The sequence below is a fragment of the Hevea brasiliensis genome, chromosome 7, assembly GCF_030052815.1.
Source record: "Hevea brasiliensis isolate MT/VB/25A 57/8 chromosome 7, ASM3005281v1, whole genome shotgun sequence".
Classification (NCBI taxonomy): domain Eukaryota; kingdom Viridiplantae; phylum Streptophyta; class Magnoliopsida; order Malpighiales; family Euphorbiaceae; genus Hevea; species Hevea brasiliensis.
The window spans coordinates 7,499,011-7,519,599 of record NC_079499.1 but is presented as its reverse complement, the minus strand read 5'-3'; the positions used below and the strand labels follow the sequence as shown (position 1 = coordinate 7,519,599).

General features: G+C 36.6%; 1 protein-coding gene across 1 annotated transcript; it reads right to left on the bottom strand.

Moving 5' to 3' along the window:
- Window positions 1–15,249: 15,249 nt before the first annotated feature.
- LOC131181635 (uncharacterized mitochondrial protein AtMg00810-like) lies at window positions 15,250–15,845 on the bottom strand. Its single transcript, XM_058150498.1, has 2 exons — window positions 15,425–15,845; window positions 15,250–15,341 (listed from the first exon to the last, which is right to left on the bottom strand). Exons 1-2 carry the CDS (start codon window positions 15,843–15,845, stop codon window positions 15,250–15,252), a joined length of 513 nt encoding a protein of 170 aa, XP_058006481.1.
- Between the last annotated feature and the right edge of the window lie 4,744 nt (window positions 15,846–20,589).

Genomic DNA, 20,589 nt, shown 5'->3' with positions numbered 1-20,589 from the left:
ATGGCAGGTCATACTCTCCCAATATGACATTGTCTCTATGACCCGGAAAGTAGTGAAAGGTAGCGTGATTGCTGATCTCATAGCAGAAAACCCTATCCAGGATTATGAAGCTCTGGATTTTGAGTTCCCTGATGAGTATATTAACAAAGTAGTCGGCAGAGAAAAAGAGCCAGCTGATGTATGGGAAATGTATTTCGACGGAGCTGTCAATTTGTCTGGTAGTGGAATCGGAGCTGTATTGGTATCCTCGGATGGAAAACACTTTCCGATAGCTATCAAGTTGAGATTTGACTGCACCAACAACGTCGCAGAATACGAAGCTTGTATGATGGGTCTACAGGCTGCCATCGAAATGAAAGTCAGAAAGTTGGAGGTATATGGAGACTCAGCCCTGATCATTTATCAAGTCAAGGGAGAATGGCAAACTAAGGATCCGAAGTTAATCCCATATCAGAAGTACTTACTAGAGCTGATTAAGAAATTCGAAGAAATCTCTTTCACTCACCTTAGTCGAGACAAGAATCAATTTGCAGATGCCTTAGCCACCCTGGCTGTTATGGCTCAAATGGAAGAAGGGCAGACGACTCAGGTATTAAAGATTAAAGCAAGGAGTGAGCCAGCATACTACCTCATGATTGAGGAAGAACCTGATGGTAAACCTTGGTATCATGACATCCTGCTTTACATCAAAACCAGAGAATTCCCCTCAGGGGCGAGCAAAAATGAAAAGAGGATGATTCGGAGATTAACATTGGGATACTTCCCCAGTGGAGAAATTCTATACAAAAGGAGCTCCAACGGCGAATTGTTGAGATGTGTGGATGCAAAAAAAGGGAAGAGAATCCTTTTCGAGACTCATGAGGGAAACTGTGCAACCCATGCCAATGGGCATATGATGGCTAAGCAAATCATGAGACGGGAATATTTTTCGACTACCATGGAAAAGGATTGCGTCGAGTATTTTTGAAAGTGCCATAAGTGTCAAATCTACGCGGATTCGATAAATGTTCCGCCTCACTAATTGTTCAACCTCGTCTCACCATGGCCTTTCGCAATGTGGGGCATCGTCACTGACAACGCTAAGAATTTGAATGGTCCGAAGATCCAAAGATTATGCGATCAATACAAAATCCGACATCTCAATTCCTCACCATACCGTCCCCAGATGGAGTAGTGGAAGCTGCAAACAAAAATCTCAAGAGAATAATCCGGAAAATGACAGTCACTTATAAGGATTGGCATGATATGCTTCCCTATGCTCTTCACGCACACCGGACTTCTGTAAGAACATCAACTGGGGCAACCCCATACTCACTTGTTTACGGGATGGAAGCTGTACTACCTATTGAGGTAGAAATTCCTTCTCTATGAATTCTGAAAGAATCAGGGATTGATGAGTCGGAATGGATCCAGTCAAGGTTGGACCAATTAAATTTGCTAGATGAGAAAAGGCTAGCGGCGGCATGTCATGGGCAGTTATACCAAAGAAGAATGGCCAGGGCATTTAACAAAGGTGTTCGCCCACGTGAATTTCAACCAGGGGACCTAGTTCTGAAGAAGGTGCTTCCGAATCAAAACGATCCCCGGGGTAAATGGTTACCAACCTATGAGGGACCCTATGTGGTTAAAAAAGCATTTTCTGGTGGGGCCTTGATCTTGACCCACATGGACGGTGAAGAATTTCCAAGACCTGTGAATGCCGACACCGTCAAAAGATACTATGCCTATAAAAAAAAAAAAAAAAAAAAAAGAGGAGAGTATGGGTGAAAACCCAAAAGGGCGCTCCTAGCAAAATGTGCAAAAGAAGGCGAAAACCCTGTAAGGGCGCTTTCTGTAAAATGAGTAAGGGATGAAAACTTGAAAGGGCGTCCTGAAAGAGCGAGCTAAAAAAAAAAAAAAAAATCTAGGGGTGAAAACCCGAAAGGGCATTCCAAGAACCAGAAAAAGGAGAAATAAGGAAGGGGGCATGAAACCGAGAATGGAAATAAACCGTCACGGCATGAATCTTCGTTAACAGAGTACTTGAAATAATGGCAGTTAAGAGACTTCAAAGCTAACTACAAGAAATATGTGAGATCTATTCTTGTACCCTTTTTCTTTGAAACTGTACCTTTGTTTCTTAAAACCATAATAAAGTCATTTTGGTATACTTTCTTCGCATTTGTCTCTTTGCTTTTATCTTTCCCGTATACTCACTCTTTAATATTGTCCTTCTTCAACCTCTTTATCTAATGCGCTATTAATCAGTTAAAATTTTGCCATAAGATTAGGATTTGAAAATTGATAACCTCATGTACTTTGCTGTGAGATTTGCAGGGAATGGCCAAAAAAAAAAAACTAGAGGTGAAAACCTGGAAGGGCGCTTCTAGTCAATTGGGCGAAAGGAAAGTGAAAACCCACAAGGGCGCTTTTCGCAAAATAAGAAGAAAGTCGAGAACAGAAAAGGGGCATCCGAAGAAATGAGTAAGGAAAAGGAGGTCGTAGGTCAAGTCTTGTAACTCGTCCTCCATTAATCATTGGCCTTCGAAATCCTATTAAGTACACTTCGTCGCGGAAGAGCTTCTCGCGTCAGGTTAGGTTTACTTTGTAAGTTGATTTTCCTGCATTTTAAATTTCCTGTTAATCAACCTCTGGTTCCTTGATCTAAGTTAATTTTAATTTTTCTGCATTTTAAATTTCCTGTTAATCAACCTCTGGTTCCTTGATCTAAGTTGATTTTAATTTTTCTGCATTTAAATTTCCTGTTAATCAACCTCTGGTTCCTTGATCTAAGTTGATTTTAATTTTTCTGCATTTTAAATTTCCTGTTAATCAACCTCTGCTTCCTTGATCTAAGTTGATTTTAATTTTCCTGCATTTTAAATTTCCTGCATTTTAAATTTCCTGTTAATCAACCTCTGGTTCCTTGATCTAAGTTGATTTTAATTTTCCTGCATTTTAAATTTCTTGTTAATCAACCTCTGGTTCCTTGATCTAAGTTGATTTTAATTTTCCTGCATTTAAATTTCTTGTTAATCAACCTCTGGTTCCTTGATCTAAGTTGATTTTAATTTTTCAAGCATTTTAAATTTCCTGTTAATCAACCTCTGGTTCCTTGATCTAAGTTGATTTTAATTTTCCTGCATTTAAATTCCCTGTTAATCAACCTCTGGTTCCTTGATATAAGTTGATTTTAATTTTCCTGCATTTTAAATTTCCTGTTAATCAACCTCTGGTTCCTTGATCTAAGTTGATTTTAATTTTCCTGCATTTAAATTTTCTGTTAATCAACCTCTGGTTCCTTGATCTAAGTTGATATTAATTTTCCTGCATTTTAAATTTCCTGTTAATCAACCTCTGGTTCCTTGATCTAAGTTGATTTTAATTTTCCTGTTAATCAACCTCTGGTTCCTTGATCTAAGTTGATTTTAATTTTCCTGCATTTAAATTTCCTGTTAATCAACCTTTGGTTCCTTGATCTAAGTTGATTTTAATTTTCCTACATTTAAATTTCCTGTTAATCAACCTCTGGTTCCTTGATCTAAGTTGATTTTAATTTTCCTGCATTTTAAAGTCCCTGTTAATCAACCTCTGGTTCCTTGATCCAAGTTGATTTTAATTTTCTAGCATTTTAAATTCCTATTACCAACCTCAGGGTTGCCGACCCAAGTAGGTTTTAGTTTCCTGACTTTAATTTCGAATTTCAAATTTTAATCGTCCAAAATATGGGTCTGAATCTTTACATAATCCCTACACGGAAAATTTTTTTTTCTAGTAGGAATTATGTAAAGAGGGGCAGCTGTCGACACCATATTTTAGCCGATCCCCGAAATCAATAAACTTTGAAATCGATCCCCAGCACTGAGTCTCCCTTTGCCATCCAATCACATTTCTGATCTCTCCTCAAAAGAAATCGAATCAATACTAAGTCCCCATATCATTTAAAGCCTCACCGATCTCTCAAACCAATTGTCAAGTCTCCTGACCAGTCAATTACATTTCCGATCTCTCTTGTCAAACGAAATTGAACCAACATTAGGCCTTCATGCCACCAGTCTTATTGCCGATCTCCCTTTTAAAAGTTTGGGGATAATCGTCTGATAAAGTTAAGGTTCCAATCTGGTTTAATGATGATTCCGATCTTAAGTGTTCAAATCAAGTTCCCAATTTTAATCAAGTCTCGTTTGGCGTTTGTTCTCAGCCGATCTCATGCTTACAATGTTTTTCGACCTCTTACACTTGGATTAATAATCACTTTTAGTTGTTGTAATATGTTCAGACAATCAAGTGCTCATGCAATTTAGATACTTTCCGATCCCATCCATTCATTGAACAAAAAGGGAATTTCATTTCATTTCAAATCGAAATATATACAAATCATTCGGCTGGAGGACCTCCAGCCTGTTCTACATTTTGTTCGCCCCCTCTATCACCCTCGGCCTCCTCCTCGCTATCCTCTTCGTCTTGGGGAGCCAGGTCCACCATCCAGGAGAAGTCCTCCTCGGGACAACGCTTCCTGAGCTCGGCCAAGAGATCCCCATGAGCGTTCACATAAGCACCGGCCTCCCTTGTCACTGCCTCTTCTTCTTTTGCTTTGAGCTCCTCAGTGAGGCGAGCGACTTCAGCAGCTCGGAGCGCCCGAACCTCTTCAAGAACATGAGCCTGCTCTGCCAGCTTATCCTCGTAGAATTTCATCCTCCCCTCAATTTCAAATATGTAGTTTTGAGCGGACGAAAGTTGAGATCGGAGGGAAGCAGCTTCCTGACCCACCTTCTCGACCTCCTGCCTCAAGCGATGAGCCTTCTCCCAGACAATGTGTTGGTTCACCAAACTCTCCACGCTCAAGCTCATAGTTAGGGTCAGGATATCATCGAGGTTGTTCTTGGCTGAATGTTATACTCTTGGCTGAACGACTGCAGGTCGGTTTCTTGAAGAATTGATGGCAGCTCATCCATGGGGAGGTTTTCTCTCCCTGAAGAATGTGTTTGCCTTGAAGGTGCTGCTTGACTGCGGGCTGGAATAGAGGTCCTAGGAGGTTCAGATCGCCTGCTTATTCCGAATACTTCTACCTCATCTGACGACCACGAGATCTGAACGGAAGGGGGGCTTGCCGCTCTCTGACCCTCGGCGCCGCTCATTTTCAAAGAAAAGAGAAAATTTAAACTGAAAGAAAGATCAAAATCCTTACCGGAGTGTGATCGGTGTCGGAAGAACTTGAAAAAACGAGAGGATTTTGGAATCGCTCGCTAAAGGCTGAAAATGACATAAGGGGATAACTGGCGGACTCATCCCCTATTTATACTAGTCTGAGCATTTAATGCTTACGGTGTCCCAAGCGGCGCATCGGTTAGCGAGATTCGCCAGCTTTTTCTGACATGTCTCACGAATATTCCAGAAATTCCATAATAAGGAGAGATCGGCTAGTTAGAGATCGGTGAATTAAGGCGGATGTTTGGAAGTGTGGATCGGTTAAGGGCTGTTCAGTTAGGAACCGGATCGGATAAACACATCAGAGATCGGAAAATAATCAATGCAATAATAATAAAATGATAGTTGTCAAAATAAAATTTTATTTCCGAAAAGTCGGATTACATCATTTGGGCGATCTCTAGAGATCAGATTACATTAAAAGTCGGATTACATCATTTGGGCGATCTCTAGAGATCGGATTACATTAAAGGTCTGATTACATCATAGGGGCGATCTTTAGAGATCGGTGGAACATCCTATCTAATAAAGGCCTATGTCAAAGCCTAGTCTCGTGGCTGAATCAAAAGATTTGTCCGGCCATAGACAGCGGATAGACGTACAGCTCAGATGGGGTGATTATGACTCTCATGAGGATGGAGAGTCATCTCCACTGTCATCAACCAGAACCGAGCTGTAGTCGGGACGCCCAATGTGGTGAGGAGCCAAATGAACTTCAAGGGGCAGTCACCGATGTTAAGAGGAATATTAGCAGTCTTCTTGCCCGAAATCAGTTCGCCGATTATATCGGTCGAACGATTCGAGATCGATACGATCAAGGTCCTCGATCCAGGTCGGTAAATTAGTCCGGTTCTCTCACTGTCATCAAATGAGGTTATCATAATTCTCCGATCACCGGGATCGTAAATTTTCAGTCGAGGAATAAAGAGGACAATTGAAAAAAGATCAAAAGCAACTATCATGGCCGGGATTATTGCCGGAGCAGTTAGAACAGGAAAAGTGAGAAAGAGGAGAAAATCATATGCGGAGGGGTTTCCCGTTGAAGGTATATATATAGGGAAAGTCTGAGCATTTATTGCAAGCAGAAAACGAAGCGGATGCCTCGAAAATCGAAGGAATAAATGCTTTGACTGAATCGGACCGGATAAAGGAGAAGACTGGAGTAGGAGAGGTCGGAAGAAGGGAGCCCGGCATGAGAGATTGAAAAAGGATCGTGTTAGAAAGATCAGAAGGGAGGGGAGGTCGGAAAACAAAGAGAATAAGATAACTTCCGCTAACTGTCGTCATAATCAGAGCCGAGGTAGTTAAAGCGTTGCAGACGAAATCTCCACCCCACGCCTCAGAATCGCCCACATTACTGATAGGTGCCAGAGTATGTCATGACAGTGCTGTACATCCCAATCTCCACCATTGATCTTACTTGTAAGGACAAGTCCAGAGCCCTTGGATCAAAGAACAAGATGACAAGACCGGTGCTCTTTATTCTCAGCCTTCGGATCGCCCTTGATAAGAAAATTCTAAGCCGTCAGATTAGAAAGGAGAAAGGACAAATATGCAGAAAAGGATCTTGGTCGTTCGTTTTGATTCTATTTAATTCCCAACCATCAGATCGTGTCCTTTAAAATCCAAACCTTCCATTTCCCTCAAAGGGAATCCTGACCCTTCATTAGGAACATCCGTTCCCTATAAATACCTGCATGAAAACTGTTGAAGAAAAGGACGAAGAAAAAGGGTGGTGATTATAGTGGAAAGGCTCTGAAAATTAATTCAGTTTTGCTACTCTGCTATTTTTAAGCTAGAAAGACTTTAGAAACCAGTTTCCTAAAGTATTTTCTTTGAAGAAGTATTGGACACTGGAACTCTTGATTTTCAGTTTGTTCATTGCTCTGTGATACCCTTTCTTAAGTTTCAGTTCTGTTTTCACCACCTTTATATCCACTTTTATTTTCTGAGTTCAATCTCATTCATTATCATTCCGGTTCGATTATATGCTAACTAGGCATTCGTCATTTCAAGGCAAGTATTACTCCCCAGACTATTAGCCCGAAACTCTGCAACACTCGTGACTCCATAGTTAGTTCAATAAGTTCAATTTCCTACAGGTGAGTGTTTGAACCGTTGCCTTATCCAGTATTCGTCTTTATTTTCTTTTTACGCTCGTAATTTTCGTTAAAGTTTGTTTTATGTTATAAGGTCCCACGTGGGTGGTTATTCTCGAGTTTATCTTTGATATCAGTTCATGTTATTTATTTGTTCTTGGTCTTTTATTATCTCCTAATGTAAGTGTTCTGTTTACGGGTAATGTACAGGTAGTTTGATAAAACGTCGGTAGCAGTGTCTTAACATAAGAGTTTTTTTTAAATAAACGTTCGGGTAATAAATCAGAGAGTTATGAAGTCGAACCACTAGACTAGCTCGAGAATATGACTGGGTAAAGGTGGGGGGAGGTCGGAGTAAAATTGAGTTTCGGAATAGCAAATGAAATAGAGCAAATGTTGCCTGCCAAAAGGTATTGGCAAGGCGATCACATAGGAGGTCGGTAAAATTCAGTCTGGTATCCCCTATCTAGTCATGAGGTACCAATGAGTTAAAAGATGCCTTATTCAGGTCCCCGGCATCTTTGAATGCCAGAACCCTTAGTCTTAGGCTCTTTTGATGTGTAGATGTAATCAGATTTCAAGAGGTCGGAAAAGTCCTTATCCGACCCCCATTCAAGTAAAAGAGATCGGAGGAGAGTTCTTATCCGATTCTCAATCCAAAAAATTTTGATAAATATTTAAAAGAGGTCAGAGGAGAGTTCTTATCCGATTCTCAATCCAAAAAATTTTAAAGTGATCGGAGGAGAGTTCTTATCCGATTCTCAATCCAAAAATTTTGATAAATATTTAAAAGAGGTTGGAGGGGAGTTCTTATCCGATTCTCAATCCAGAAAATTTTAATAAATATTTAAAAGAGATTGGAGGAGAGTTCTTATCTGATTCTCAATCCAAAAAATTTTAATAAATATTTAAAAGAGATCGGAGGAGAGTTCTTATTCGATTCTCAATCCAAAAAACTTTAATAAATATTTAAAAGAGATCGGAGGAGGGTTCTTATCCGATTCTTAATCCAAAAAACTTTAATAAGTATCTAAAAGAGATCGGAGGAGAGTCCTTATCCGATTCTCAATAAAAAATTCTCATAAATATTTAAAAGAGATCGGAGGAGAGTTCTTATCCGATCTCCAATCGAAATTTTAATCTAAAAAGAGATCGGAGGAGAGTTCTTATCCGATTCTCAAATCGAATTTTAACAAATATGCAAAATAATCCCTCAAACAAAACTGATACGCAACAGCAACTCACTAAGGGTCGTCTCATTTATTTATGTATCTGGGTAACCCGAATTAGTGAAAAATCAAATATTCCCTTTTACCAAAAGGATTAACATCTCCGTTCGAACCTCCTAACTATCGATTTTAATTTATAAAGAGCTTAAAGTTAAATCTGCTCACCCTCATTCAGGGACAAGGTGGGGTGCCTAACACCTTCCCCACCCGTTTACGGACCCCGAACCTAGAATTTCTGTTTTTGAAGTGGTTTCATTTTAATTTATTTTCACAAATGGTTTTCTTTAATTTCCCTCAAAATTAAAGTGGCGACTCCTCACTCCTTCCCACTTCAGTGAGGGTTCATCCAGGCGTCCGCAAAACACCTTGCGATAATCCCCACTATTAAAAAAGTTATTAGCAATTTGCATAAGTAACCAGACAACAGAAAGTGAAAGGAAAAAAAATGCAGTCACAAGGCAATTACAGAAATCTTAAAGATGAGTCCGTGAAAAAGATTGTTCAATGTTAAGAAAACTTCTTTTTCTTTTTTCCAGCTTCACAAAAGTCAGGAAAGAAAGGGAATCCTGGCGAGCATAAATTTATATGTGAAAACATCGTACACAAATGACATAAGTCATGGTCAAGAATCCAGTCACTGGATACTGTTACCCTATATAAACCATGCACTTCGAGAAACCAAACACTAAACTTTTCTTTAAAGAGCACGTTTTGGTAATGCCAATGATGGCCTCAGGGCACAGTTCTCATTTGTTTTCCAAAGTGCAGTTTTTCAGTCCGCCTTATACACATCCCAATTAATATCCACGTTTTAATAATTACAGATGCCAGAAATTCATGGTAACCTACCAACTGTGCTCAGGTGAAAAGCAATGCAGTAAAATCCACTAATTTATTTGATTACATTAACTGTAGTAGAAGCAAGATGGCTAGGCCAGAAGGAAAGCAAACTTTTTGCACCATTTTAAGGACAGGCTAGAGAGAAATGATTTGGGTGGCAATTGTAAAGGAATGAAACTAAAAGCTTTGACACAGCATGTTCTAAACATAAAGTAATACTATCCAGCCAGTCACAATTACCATCAGAAATCTTGCTTTCTCTCTCAATTTCATTTTTGAGCACTCCAATATACTTGAGTAGGTTCATTGCCTTTTTGGCAACAGCAACAGAAAAACAAAAGAGAAATCAGTTTTTTACATCAATTAAACCCAAAGTATTTGTCTCTTTTCTTCCTCTATATATTTTCACTTCACTTCTTCCATAATGCCCAACGTTGCTCTGATTTTATCTAGATAAGTTTCTTACGAACATAAAGTAATCACAGACATTGAATTAAGAGATCTACCTATATATGAGTGCTCGATATCCCCTTAAAGTAAGGTTCTTGTGGTACTTGATCATGCTACTAGCGATCATGCGTAAAGTTGATTCCATCTGTACATTATTCCCAAGTGACAGATAGACTTTCCTGTTTGGTTGCAAGATTCATAAGGTAACTAAAAAGATAGGAGAATGAGAGAAAATATTGTGAAATTGTAACTGCTTCTATTCTAGTCATTTTGACCTGAAGGCAAGATTCACAAGTTGGAGTAGGCTCAGAGTCCAATAAGGATAGAATCCCCATTTTCTCCAATTTTGTTAATCCTATCTTCTGCAACATGACATAACCTTAAGTGCCAAATATATTTTGAACTTGAGTTGGTTTTCACCATGGCATTGCATTCTTTTAGATTACTATACTCTGGCCAGTGGAAACACTTTCTTACTGGCAATGGAAACACTTTCCTGTTGGCAGTGGAAACACTTTCCTTTGCCTTTGTCAGCTTTGGTTTTCCTTTTCTGTTTAGCTTTTTTTTTTTTTTTTTTTTTTGGAAGGACCAAGAATCTGAGGTTTCTTTTTCTTGTTGCCCTTCTTCTTGTTGGACTTTCCAGCAGAAGAAGATGCAACCAAAGCTACCTCTTTTCCTTTATTGCCCAACATATTCTTTTGGTCAATAACTAGCATGTTGAGTAAACCAGCTAAGGTGCATTCCTGTTGAGTCATATGGAAATTTGTCACAAAATTCCCAAAAGACTCAGGAAGGGACTGAAGGATCAAATCCGTCTGTAGTTGGAAATCCATGTTGAAGTCAAGATATTCCAACTGCTCAATCAGCCGAATCATCTTGTGGACATGATCCCCAACATTCTGTCCCTCAGACATCCTCATGCGGAACAGCTGCCTAGATATCTCATACCTAGCATTCCTGCTGTGCTCACCATACAACTCTTGTAGGTGAAGGAGGATCTCACTCTCACTCTGCATGTTCTCATGTTGCTTCTGTAACTCATTACTCATGGAAGCAAGCATGTAACACTTAGCTCTCATATCATGCTCCTTCCACTTGTCCAAAGTTTCATGTTCCTCTTGTGTGGCCTCTGGAGGTAAGGGACCAGGAACATTTGAATCTAGAACATATCCTATATGTTCAAGGTTCAGGACAAGTTTCAAATTTCTTAGCCAATCAGACAGATTAGGTCCTGTCAACCTATTGTGATCAAGTATGCTTGCAAGGATATTGGATGGTGGTGGTTGTTCTGTGCTCATTATTATCAGAAAATTAATTGCAGAAATAACCAGATTAATTAGTAAATGTATCATGTAATTAACCAAATATGATTATGGTCTTTTAATCAAATTGGTCCTCCCACTAACTTAGCGAATCCTACACTTCCAAAGTAGAAAACGGAAATCCTAGTTGGATGGATTTCTAGTGGGTGATTGAATTCTTATAATTCTATTGATCATCCTCAGGTACATCCATTATTGGAATTACAATAAACTATAAGTGAGCAACTCCTTGCCCATCACATCTCATGTGAGGTTCAATCCTTTACCTAGCCCCTAATGCTCAAAATCTCAGGTACATCCATTATTGACTTATCTTGCATTAGTTAAGTTGATCCCATTGAGCCAGTAATTATGTAAATAATTTTAATGTCCTCAGGTACATCCAATATTGGCCACCAAACCATTTATATATTTACAACATCTCATGCTTAACAATTATTCTTAAGAAAATCTCTTAAATTAATTGCATCTTATGCAACTATTTAAAATTTCTTAAAATAATTGCCCCAATGGAGGGCCTATGTTATAATTACTTTAATTATAGCATTTCCAACTTAATCATTTGTTTGGAAGATTTTATGGTCATTCTATTTACTATTAAGGTCTCACTTTGCACATTATCCATTTAGCATGCATATATCATATAATTGCATACATTCCCATACATCTCATGCATTCATGGATAAGCAGTAAATATGGTATGATCATGGACTTTCTAAGGGATTCAATTCTGAGCCACCAAGAATTGAATCAGGGCATTCCTAGGTGCATTTCATTCATTCATTTTACAAGAGTTGCTGAAGGAGTATATAATCAACACTTGATCTTGAATTCCTCCCACTGGTCCCACCAATGCTCTTGACCTCCTTGAACTTCTTGCAATCCAATATTACATAGTAATCCTTGGCATACCAAGGCGAATTTACAAGAACTTAAATAAATGAAATTACAACCCAAAAATTATTACAAACTTAATAATGCATGCCCAAAATAAATTAAAATAAATTAATTAATTTACAATCCCAAAGAAACATAAAAGAAATAAATCCAATCACATTGGTCTTTTATAGTCCATGATCATCCATCATGCATATCACTATTTAACAATTAAATAAAACATACATACTTAAATTAAATTGAATATCTCATATTCAACTTAAAAATCCAGATTTGAATATGATTCAAATAAATTTAAAAATTCAGATTTGAATCTCATTCAAACAAATTTAAAAATTTAGATTTGAATCACATTCGAACAACTTCAAAAATTCAGATTTGAATCACATTCAAACATTTTTAAAAAAAATCAGATTTGAATCACATTCAAACATTTTTTTAAAAATCAGATCTGAATTTTATTCAATCAATTTTAAAAAATCAGATTTAAATATGATTCAAACAACTTTAAAAATTCATATTTGAATCACATTCAAACAACTTTTAAAATTCAGATTTGAATCACATTCAAACAATTTTTAAAATTCTGATTTGAATCATAATTTAATTGTGTGATAAAAACTACTAATTAAACACTTTAATTAGTCAAAGAATAGGCCTTAGATCATACAACAATTGCAGAATTAAAAGCCAAACCTTAAACCACCCATGGAAGCCAAACCATGCGCACCATTGATGGTATTTTTTCAAGTATGCCGCCAACTTGCTTTGCAACCAGCAATGAACATTTGATCTCATGATCAAACACACAATTAAATCATATAATCAACAATCTAAATGGCAAATATAGTGGCTCTGATACCAATTGAAGGCAGGCGTGAAAAATACAAGTTTATACCATTGAATTCAAAAATTTTCACCTAGGGTCATATGCATCATGCAAGATTTATTTTTATCTATTTGATTTCAATGATAAACAACATATTAAAACTCTTTTAATATGTTTTTGGATATGTATTTGCCATTTAAGATTTTAAAATTAATCAGATTAATTTTAGAACCCTAGATTAAATCAAGAACGATTACACTAACCTCTTGATGCACTGCAGCGTGTCTGCGCCTTTGAGATTCGTCTTCAGGACATCAGATGTTGTCCCTCTAGCTTGTCCACACCAAGAACACCTATGGCAGCCCTTGAATAGCTTCTAAAGCTTTTTCTATTAATTAGAAAATCAAGTTCTGCCTTTTAAGAGATTAAAGATGTAAACAGGACACTAGAAACAATTTCTAGTGTTCTTAATTCAAAGAGATTAGAGATTGATGGCTAATCTCTTTGAATTGATAAGAGATGAAGAAGAAGAGATAAAAACCCTCAAAATGGCGTGACAAAGGAGTGTGGCTGCTGCTTGTGCTTTATTTTCTCATAACAACACTTAAATAGCTAGGTTAACACATTAAACCCTTGCCACATGTCACCTTTTGATTAGCTCTAGGTTTAAGTGACCCAATCACATTGTGCCAAGTGTCAAACCTATATTTAATCTTGATTTTAATCATCTTACATGATTAAAAAAAACATTTGGCAAGCTTATGTGTTATGCCATGTGTCACCATCTCATGGTGCCATGTGTCACACTGCAAAATGACCAAAATGCCCCTGTGTCTTAATTTTGAGTTCTTAACCCAAAATAATTATTTTCTTCTTCTAATTAATTTATATCAAATATAAATTAATTAATTAATCTCTATTAATTAATTTCTCATTAATTAAATTCATATTTAAACACTTTAAATATAAATTTAACTTATATTATACATCCAATAATCTAGATTTGGTTTCAAGTCATGCTAGGGACTTTGCAATCTAATTGCAAACCAAACCTATTTAATTAATCAATTAAACTCTTTAATTAATTAATTAAATCATATTTAATTAGGTGATAACTTGTGTATGTGTGTGACTTACTAGGCTCATCACTAATTGGCAATGAGACATAATATCAACTCTTAATATCATCAGAACTCTTTCTTACCATAAATGATTTCTCTAAATCATTTTATGAACCTCATAGACCATGGTTAACACCTAGCATAGCATGCCATGGCCACCCAATTAGTAATAAGGTTTACCTTAAATGAACCTATAATCATATGTTACCATGCACTAGAATCTCTCTGTTACAAAATCCCAACTCAAGCTGGAGTCATGGTTTATGTCAAACTCCATTTGCTATGAATATTATGTTCTCTTTTAATTCCAGTTCTTGATTAAAAGATTTTCTCATCGAAACTCTTTTACGAATAAATCTATCTGTCTGGCAGAACTTGAAACATCAAGAACAATTAAATGAACATAGGATTTTATCTCTATTTACTTAGAGGAACAGATTCCATCTTGATCAACACCTACCTCCATATATAACTAGTAGGAGCCAACACATGCCCATATACCCATACACAGTACAAGTATGAAAGCAGTATCAAACTCAAACTACCTATATACAAGATAACTGTGCTATCTCAGGTCTAAAGATTATATGCACTGATATGATTTATGACAAAACATTGACAAGAGTAAACTCCATGTGCTTGTCATAAGTGTCACTGGTTCGGCCTACTTATCATTTATAAGTGCCTATCATGTTTGTTATATGGCATGAGACTCACCATTCCATCTTATTTATATCTCATATAAATAACTTGGGAACAAACATGAATACAATCTTTCTGGATAAGTCATATCCTTATTATGAAGTATCCTCGATTGTGAACCTATTTATGATACTTTGTGCTAGAAATATTGTCACTCATATTCTTAACAACTTAAGAATAATATTTCTAACAAAATATCAATGGACCTTTTCTATTACACATAAATATATTATGTAAACGGAAAAGTGGTAATGCCTTTTATTAATAAAATATGTACAAGATACATACTAAATGATATGCTCTAGGGCATACTACTAACACTATACAGCTGTCTCTAACAAATTTGCCAGCTCATTATTCTTAACAAAATAACTGTTCCCGCCAATCTTTTTTTGCTATTTACAATTGATAAATTACTCAATATGCTACAGGCCTCCTCAAGATAGAGATGGGTTCAGTGCAACCAATCCCATCTCGGAAAAAAAATTGTAAAAGAGACTAGAAGTCAGTGGCTTAGTAAACAAATCAGCCAATTGATGCTTTGCTGCAATATGTTTAGTTGTGATAAATCAATCAAGCACACGTTGTCTGACAATGTGACAATCGATATCTAAGTGCTTCGTTCATTCGTGAAATACTGGGTTTTCGGAAATATAAACTGCAGCCTGATTATCACAAAATAACGGAACAGGTTGTGAAACTTGAACTTGTAAATCCTACAATAAATAAGATAACCATTATAGCTCACAAACAGTAGTCGCCATACTACGATAATCAGCCTCAGCAGAGGATCGACTAATTGTTGTTTGTTTTTTTGACTTCCAGGAGATAAGAGATTTCCCTAAGAAAATACAATATCCCGTAAGGGATTTTCGCGTCATAGGGCAAGTGGCCCAATCTGCGTCACAATATGTAGAAATATGGAGAGGGACATTAACAGGGAAAAATAGCCCCTTGGCTAGAGAGCCTTTAAGGTACCAAAGTAAAGCCATAAGTGCATCCCAGTGTGGCTTACGTGGGAGATGTAAAAACTGGCTTAAGTGTTGAACCACATAAGATGTATCAGGGCGTGTAAGGCCCAGGTAGAGTAACCTGCCCACCAAACGATGATATACCTCTGGTTCAGGAAGTGGATCACCAGTATGATCAAGTTTCAAACCTTTGGACATAGGAAACTCTTTTGGTTTGGCATTTAACATCCTAGCATCACTAAGAATATCCTATATATACTTTCATTGACTAAGAAATAATCCATCAGAAAACCTTGCAATTTCCATCCCCAAGAAATATTTTGTATTGCCGAGGTCTTTAATAGTAAAGGACTGATCCAAGAATTGCTTCACGTGAATGATTTGGGAGTCATCCACCCCTGTTATAAGGACATCATCAACGTATACAAGCATAGCGAGAAAAGAATCTTGCGTACCCATTGTAAATAAGCAATTATCATGAGTGGATTGTTGAAAACCATAGGAACAAAGCTTCAAAGTAAGCTCCTTGTTCCATTGACGGCCAGCCTATTTCAGACCATAAAGTGACTTAATCAAGCGACAAACTTGCCCATGTTTTGCCTTGGTATACCCTTCTAGAGGATGCATATATAATTCTTCATCAATGTACCCATGAAGGTACGCATTATTAATATCGAGCTGATGAATGGGCCAATTGTGGGCAGCAGCTAGTGCCAAGAATAATCGAACAGTGACTGTCTTGGCAATGGGGAAAAGCTGGTTGTATAATCAAGCCCAGGAAGTTGGTTGTACCCATTGGCTACAAACCTAGCCTTGTAGCGATCAATGGTGCTGTCTGGATTATATTTGACTTTGTATGTCACACCTCACCCCTCTGTAAGGCATAACATGATCCCGTAGAATATCTAATGAACTACCGAACTTCACCTACCGATAACTCATTAAGTACCCTACAAGGGATTTTCAAACAATTTTCTTATTTTTGATAAGTGGTGAGCATTTTGAATAAGTATTTTAAACATGTAATTAAATTGAAAGCTAGTTGGAAATTTTAGTCCATTTTATTTTTCCGCAAATTTTATAAAAATTTTGACAGAGTTCCCTCTGTATTTTGAGAAAACAGTTCTTCAAATACCTGTAAAAAGCACTTCTAAAAATTTTCTCAATAACTGCTTCAATTTCATACGCAATCTCAATCAAGTTCTCAACACATTTATCAACTTTCAATTTCAAATCCACTATCCAATGATCATCAAAATACTAACAATCCATTTCATTCAAATTAAATAAAATAGTTCCATTCATATTTCGTTAGAAACAAAACAATTTAAATAGATCATTACAAAATTTACATTAAGAGAATTTCAAACTACAATATATATTATAACTTTATACAAATTTTATACAACTGCTCAAGACCCATTTTTACATGTCCATACATTTATGTGCAATATATACATCAAAAGAAATATTTACAATTAGGGTATAAATTATACCCGAAGACTTTAGGCTGAATGATCCTCAATCTTTAGCTTTCGATCTGCTGCTCCTCTAGTCTCTGTATTTGCACAAAGATAAAGCTATCGCTGAGTACTAGGACTCAGTGGTGCACAACATACTAAAATAATCTTTATGCAAAAATAAAATCACATTTATTCAAAAATTTGACTAAACATGAGCATTAAACACAAAACATGAATTATGAGATTTTAATGCAAACCATGTTCATTTCGAAGTATCAAAACACATTTCATAAAACCCACAGTTAAATCATGCCATTCGAAACAAATAGAATCTCAATAGCCAGAGGCTAAAGAGAAATGACATTACAAGGCTAGCTAGCTCAAATATATGGATATCTATTCACATCCTCTTCTACTGGCACACCTCAACACTTCTCCAGAGAAGGAATCAAAATTTGAAACTAATTACCCCCACTAGTCGTGCTAGTGAGGTGTTCAAATATATGGTCATGACTCTGTGGTTTCAAAACTTATCTTAACAATTTGCTAAACATTGCTATTTCAAATATATACAATAACTTTCACAGTTTAAATCAAAACATCATAAATAATGTCACAAATAAACTTTCAACAATTCCAAAACACAAGTGAAATACATATTTCGTTCACTTTATCAATGAATTTTAAAGCATGGAGATGTTGTGCACAAACCTCAAGCGAGTCGTCCCTTAGCCTTGACTCGGTTCCTCGGGTTCCTTCCCGATATTCTTTTCAACTGAAACACACAATTTTACAATGTTTTAGTACTAGAACTTAACACAAATCCAAAATAAATTTAGCTTCACATTTACCTAGTTCTAACGTGTTAAATTCGACGTTCTCGAAATTTTTGTGTTTCGGGTTACTATTCACTACACTATTCAAGTCAAATAGTTGATTTTCTAAGGCTTAATAGGTATGGGAACTCTAACTTCACTCACATACCACATTTTGGTCATTAAATTTGTTGGTTTTGGTCATTTTCTCAAAGCTTAAATCCTTTTTGGCCAAATTGTCAAATTTTTAGTTTTGGTGCTCCAAGTTGCACTGTTCCATTGGCCCTTTTACTGTCGGAATTTGGCAAAACTTCTTTCATAGAAAATGTTCCTTATTATCTTAAGTGTATTCTCATTTTTGGATCACCCCAATTGGAGTTTTGTAGCTCAAGTTATAGCCAAAATACAATTACTGTTCACGTGCACTGTTCATGCTGCAATTTAGGTTCTGGCAGATTTTTTATCCAACTTCATTCAATAATTTGATCAAGTTAAGTCCATAATTTGGTCTAATTTCCTTCGTACGAAATGTTCTACTATGTCTTAGGTTTCCATCGGTTCAAGAATCGCCTAAATCGGAGTTTTCTAGAGAGAGTTATAGCCATTGAAACTTTACTGTTCAAATGGAAATCTGCAGTTTTGCAGGTTCAGTAACTCAACTTTGCTCAATCATTTGATTAGGTTAATGGAATAATTTGGGTTGATGTTCTTCATAAAAGTTTTAGATCTATATCTTATCTAATTACTGGTAAAATTTCAGGTCATTTTGACCTTCCTAGCTCGAGTTATGACCAAATGAATAATTACTGTTCATTTAGTCAGTTTGTGCAGTGGCAGCCTGCTCTCATTTCACTTTGGTCAATTGGTTCACTAAGTTTTGGTCAGTTTTTTGCCATGGTTCCTTAATGAAAATTGTGCTATTTTATGTCTATTTTCATCCCCAATTGGTGGCATATCAATTGGACTTGTAAAATTTCCATTTTGGTCCTTCAAAGTTGGTTTGGTCATGCTGCCCTCCGAATTTGGCTTCACTTCCAACAATTCAAACACAACTCATTTGGTCACAATTGACCATTTTTCACTTCACAATAGGTCAAACATGCCATTTACTCATTTCTTACATTTTTGGTTCACAAACCCTAAGTCCCAAAACCCTAACTCACTAAGTTGTTTCATTTAACCAATTCAATGCCTATATACATGCTTCTTTAACTCTATCAAGCTCATATACACCTTTAAGTCCATCAAATTCATGCACACACATCAAACCCTTAGCTAGATGAGTTTTGCTTTAATCCTCCAACAATTAATTTCTTTTCATTTTAAGCATGATTCTAATTAATTGAACTATAAACACAATTAATTCAACTAGAAATTTCAAGTTTAGCTTACTAACCTTTCCTTGAATTTTCAATCTTCAAATCTTTCACTTTCTTCACTTTTCTTTCCTTAGTTCTCCTTTCCAAGTTGCAAGAACAAGGTGTAATCCATAATTTTTGGGGAGTTTGTGGGAAAATTTGGGGTTTTAAAAGCTTACACACAAGCTTTAATGGAGGATTTAACTATGGTGAGGGAGAGGGAAATGGGAGGCGGCAAGAATGGGAGAAAAAGAACAGATTTTTATTTTGTTTTTTTTCTTTTCTTTTCTTTATTTATTTTAGTTATGGAAGACCACAAAATCCACATTAATTAATCAAATTAATTAATTTAGTTATGGCATCATGCATGAGGTCATGCATGATGTCATCACCTTTTTACTTTTTGATTTTCCTCTCTTTTTTTTATATTTTTCTATTAGTTCTGTCGCAAGGGGTTTTGCGGTCGCCTGAACGAACCCTCACCGAAGTGGGAAAGAGTGAGGAGTCGCCACCTTAGTTTTTAGGGAAACTAAAGAAAACCATTTGTGAAAATAAATTGAAATGAAACCACTTCAAGACAGAGATTCTAGGTTCGGGTCCGTAAACGGGTGGGGAAGGTGTTAGGCACCCCACCTCGTCCCTTAATAAGGGTAAGTAGATTTAACTTTGTATTAGTTAGGAGGGCTTGAATGGACATGTTAATCCTTTTGTTAAAAGGAAATTTTAATTTTTCACTAAATTTGGATCACCCAGATACATAAGTAAATGAGACAACCTCAGTGAATTGACGTCGCATATCATTTTTGGTTTTGGGATTATTTTGCGTACAGGTTAAGATCTGGTGTGAGAATCGGATAAGAACTCTCCTCCGATCTCTTTTAAGTATTTATTAAAATTTTAGCTCGGAGATCGGATAAGAACTCTCCTCCGATCTCTTTTAAATGTTTATGGAAATTTTAGATCGAGAAACGGATAAGAACTCTCCTCCGATCTCTTTTAAATGTTTATGGAAATTTTAGCTGAGAATCGGATAAGAACTCTCCTCCGATCTCTTTTAAATATTTATTAAAATTTTAGCTCGGAGATGGATAAGAACTCTCCTCCGATCTCTTTTAAATATTTATTAAAATTTTAGCTCGGAGATCGGATAAGAACTCTCCTCCGATCTCTTTTTAAATGTTTATGGAAATTTTAGATCGAAAAACGGATAAGAACTCTCCTCCGATTCTTTTAAATGTTTATGGAAGTTTTAGATCGAGAAACGGATAAGAACTCTCCTCCGATCTCTTTTAGATTAACAGGGGCC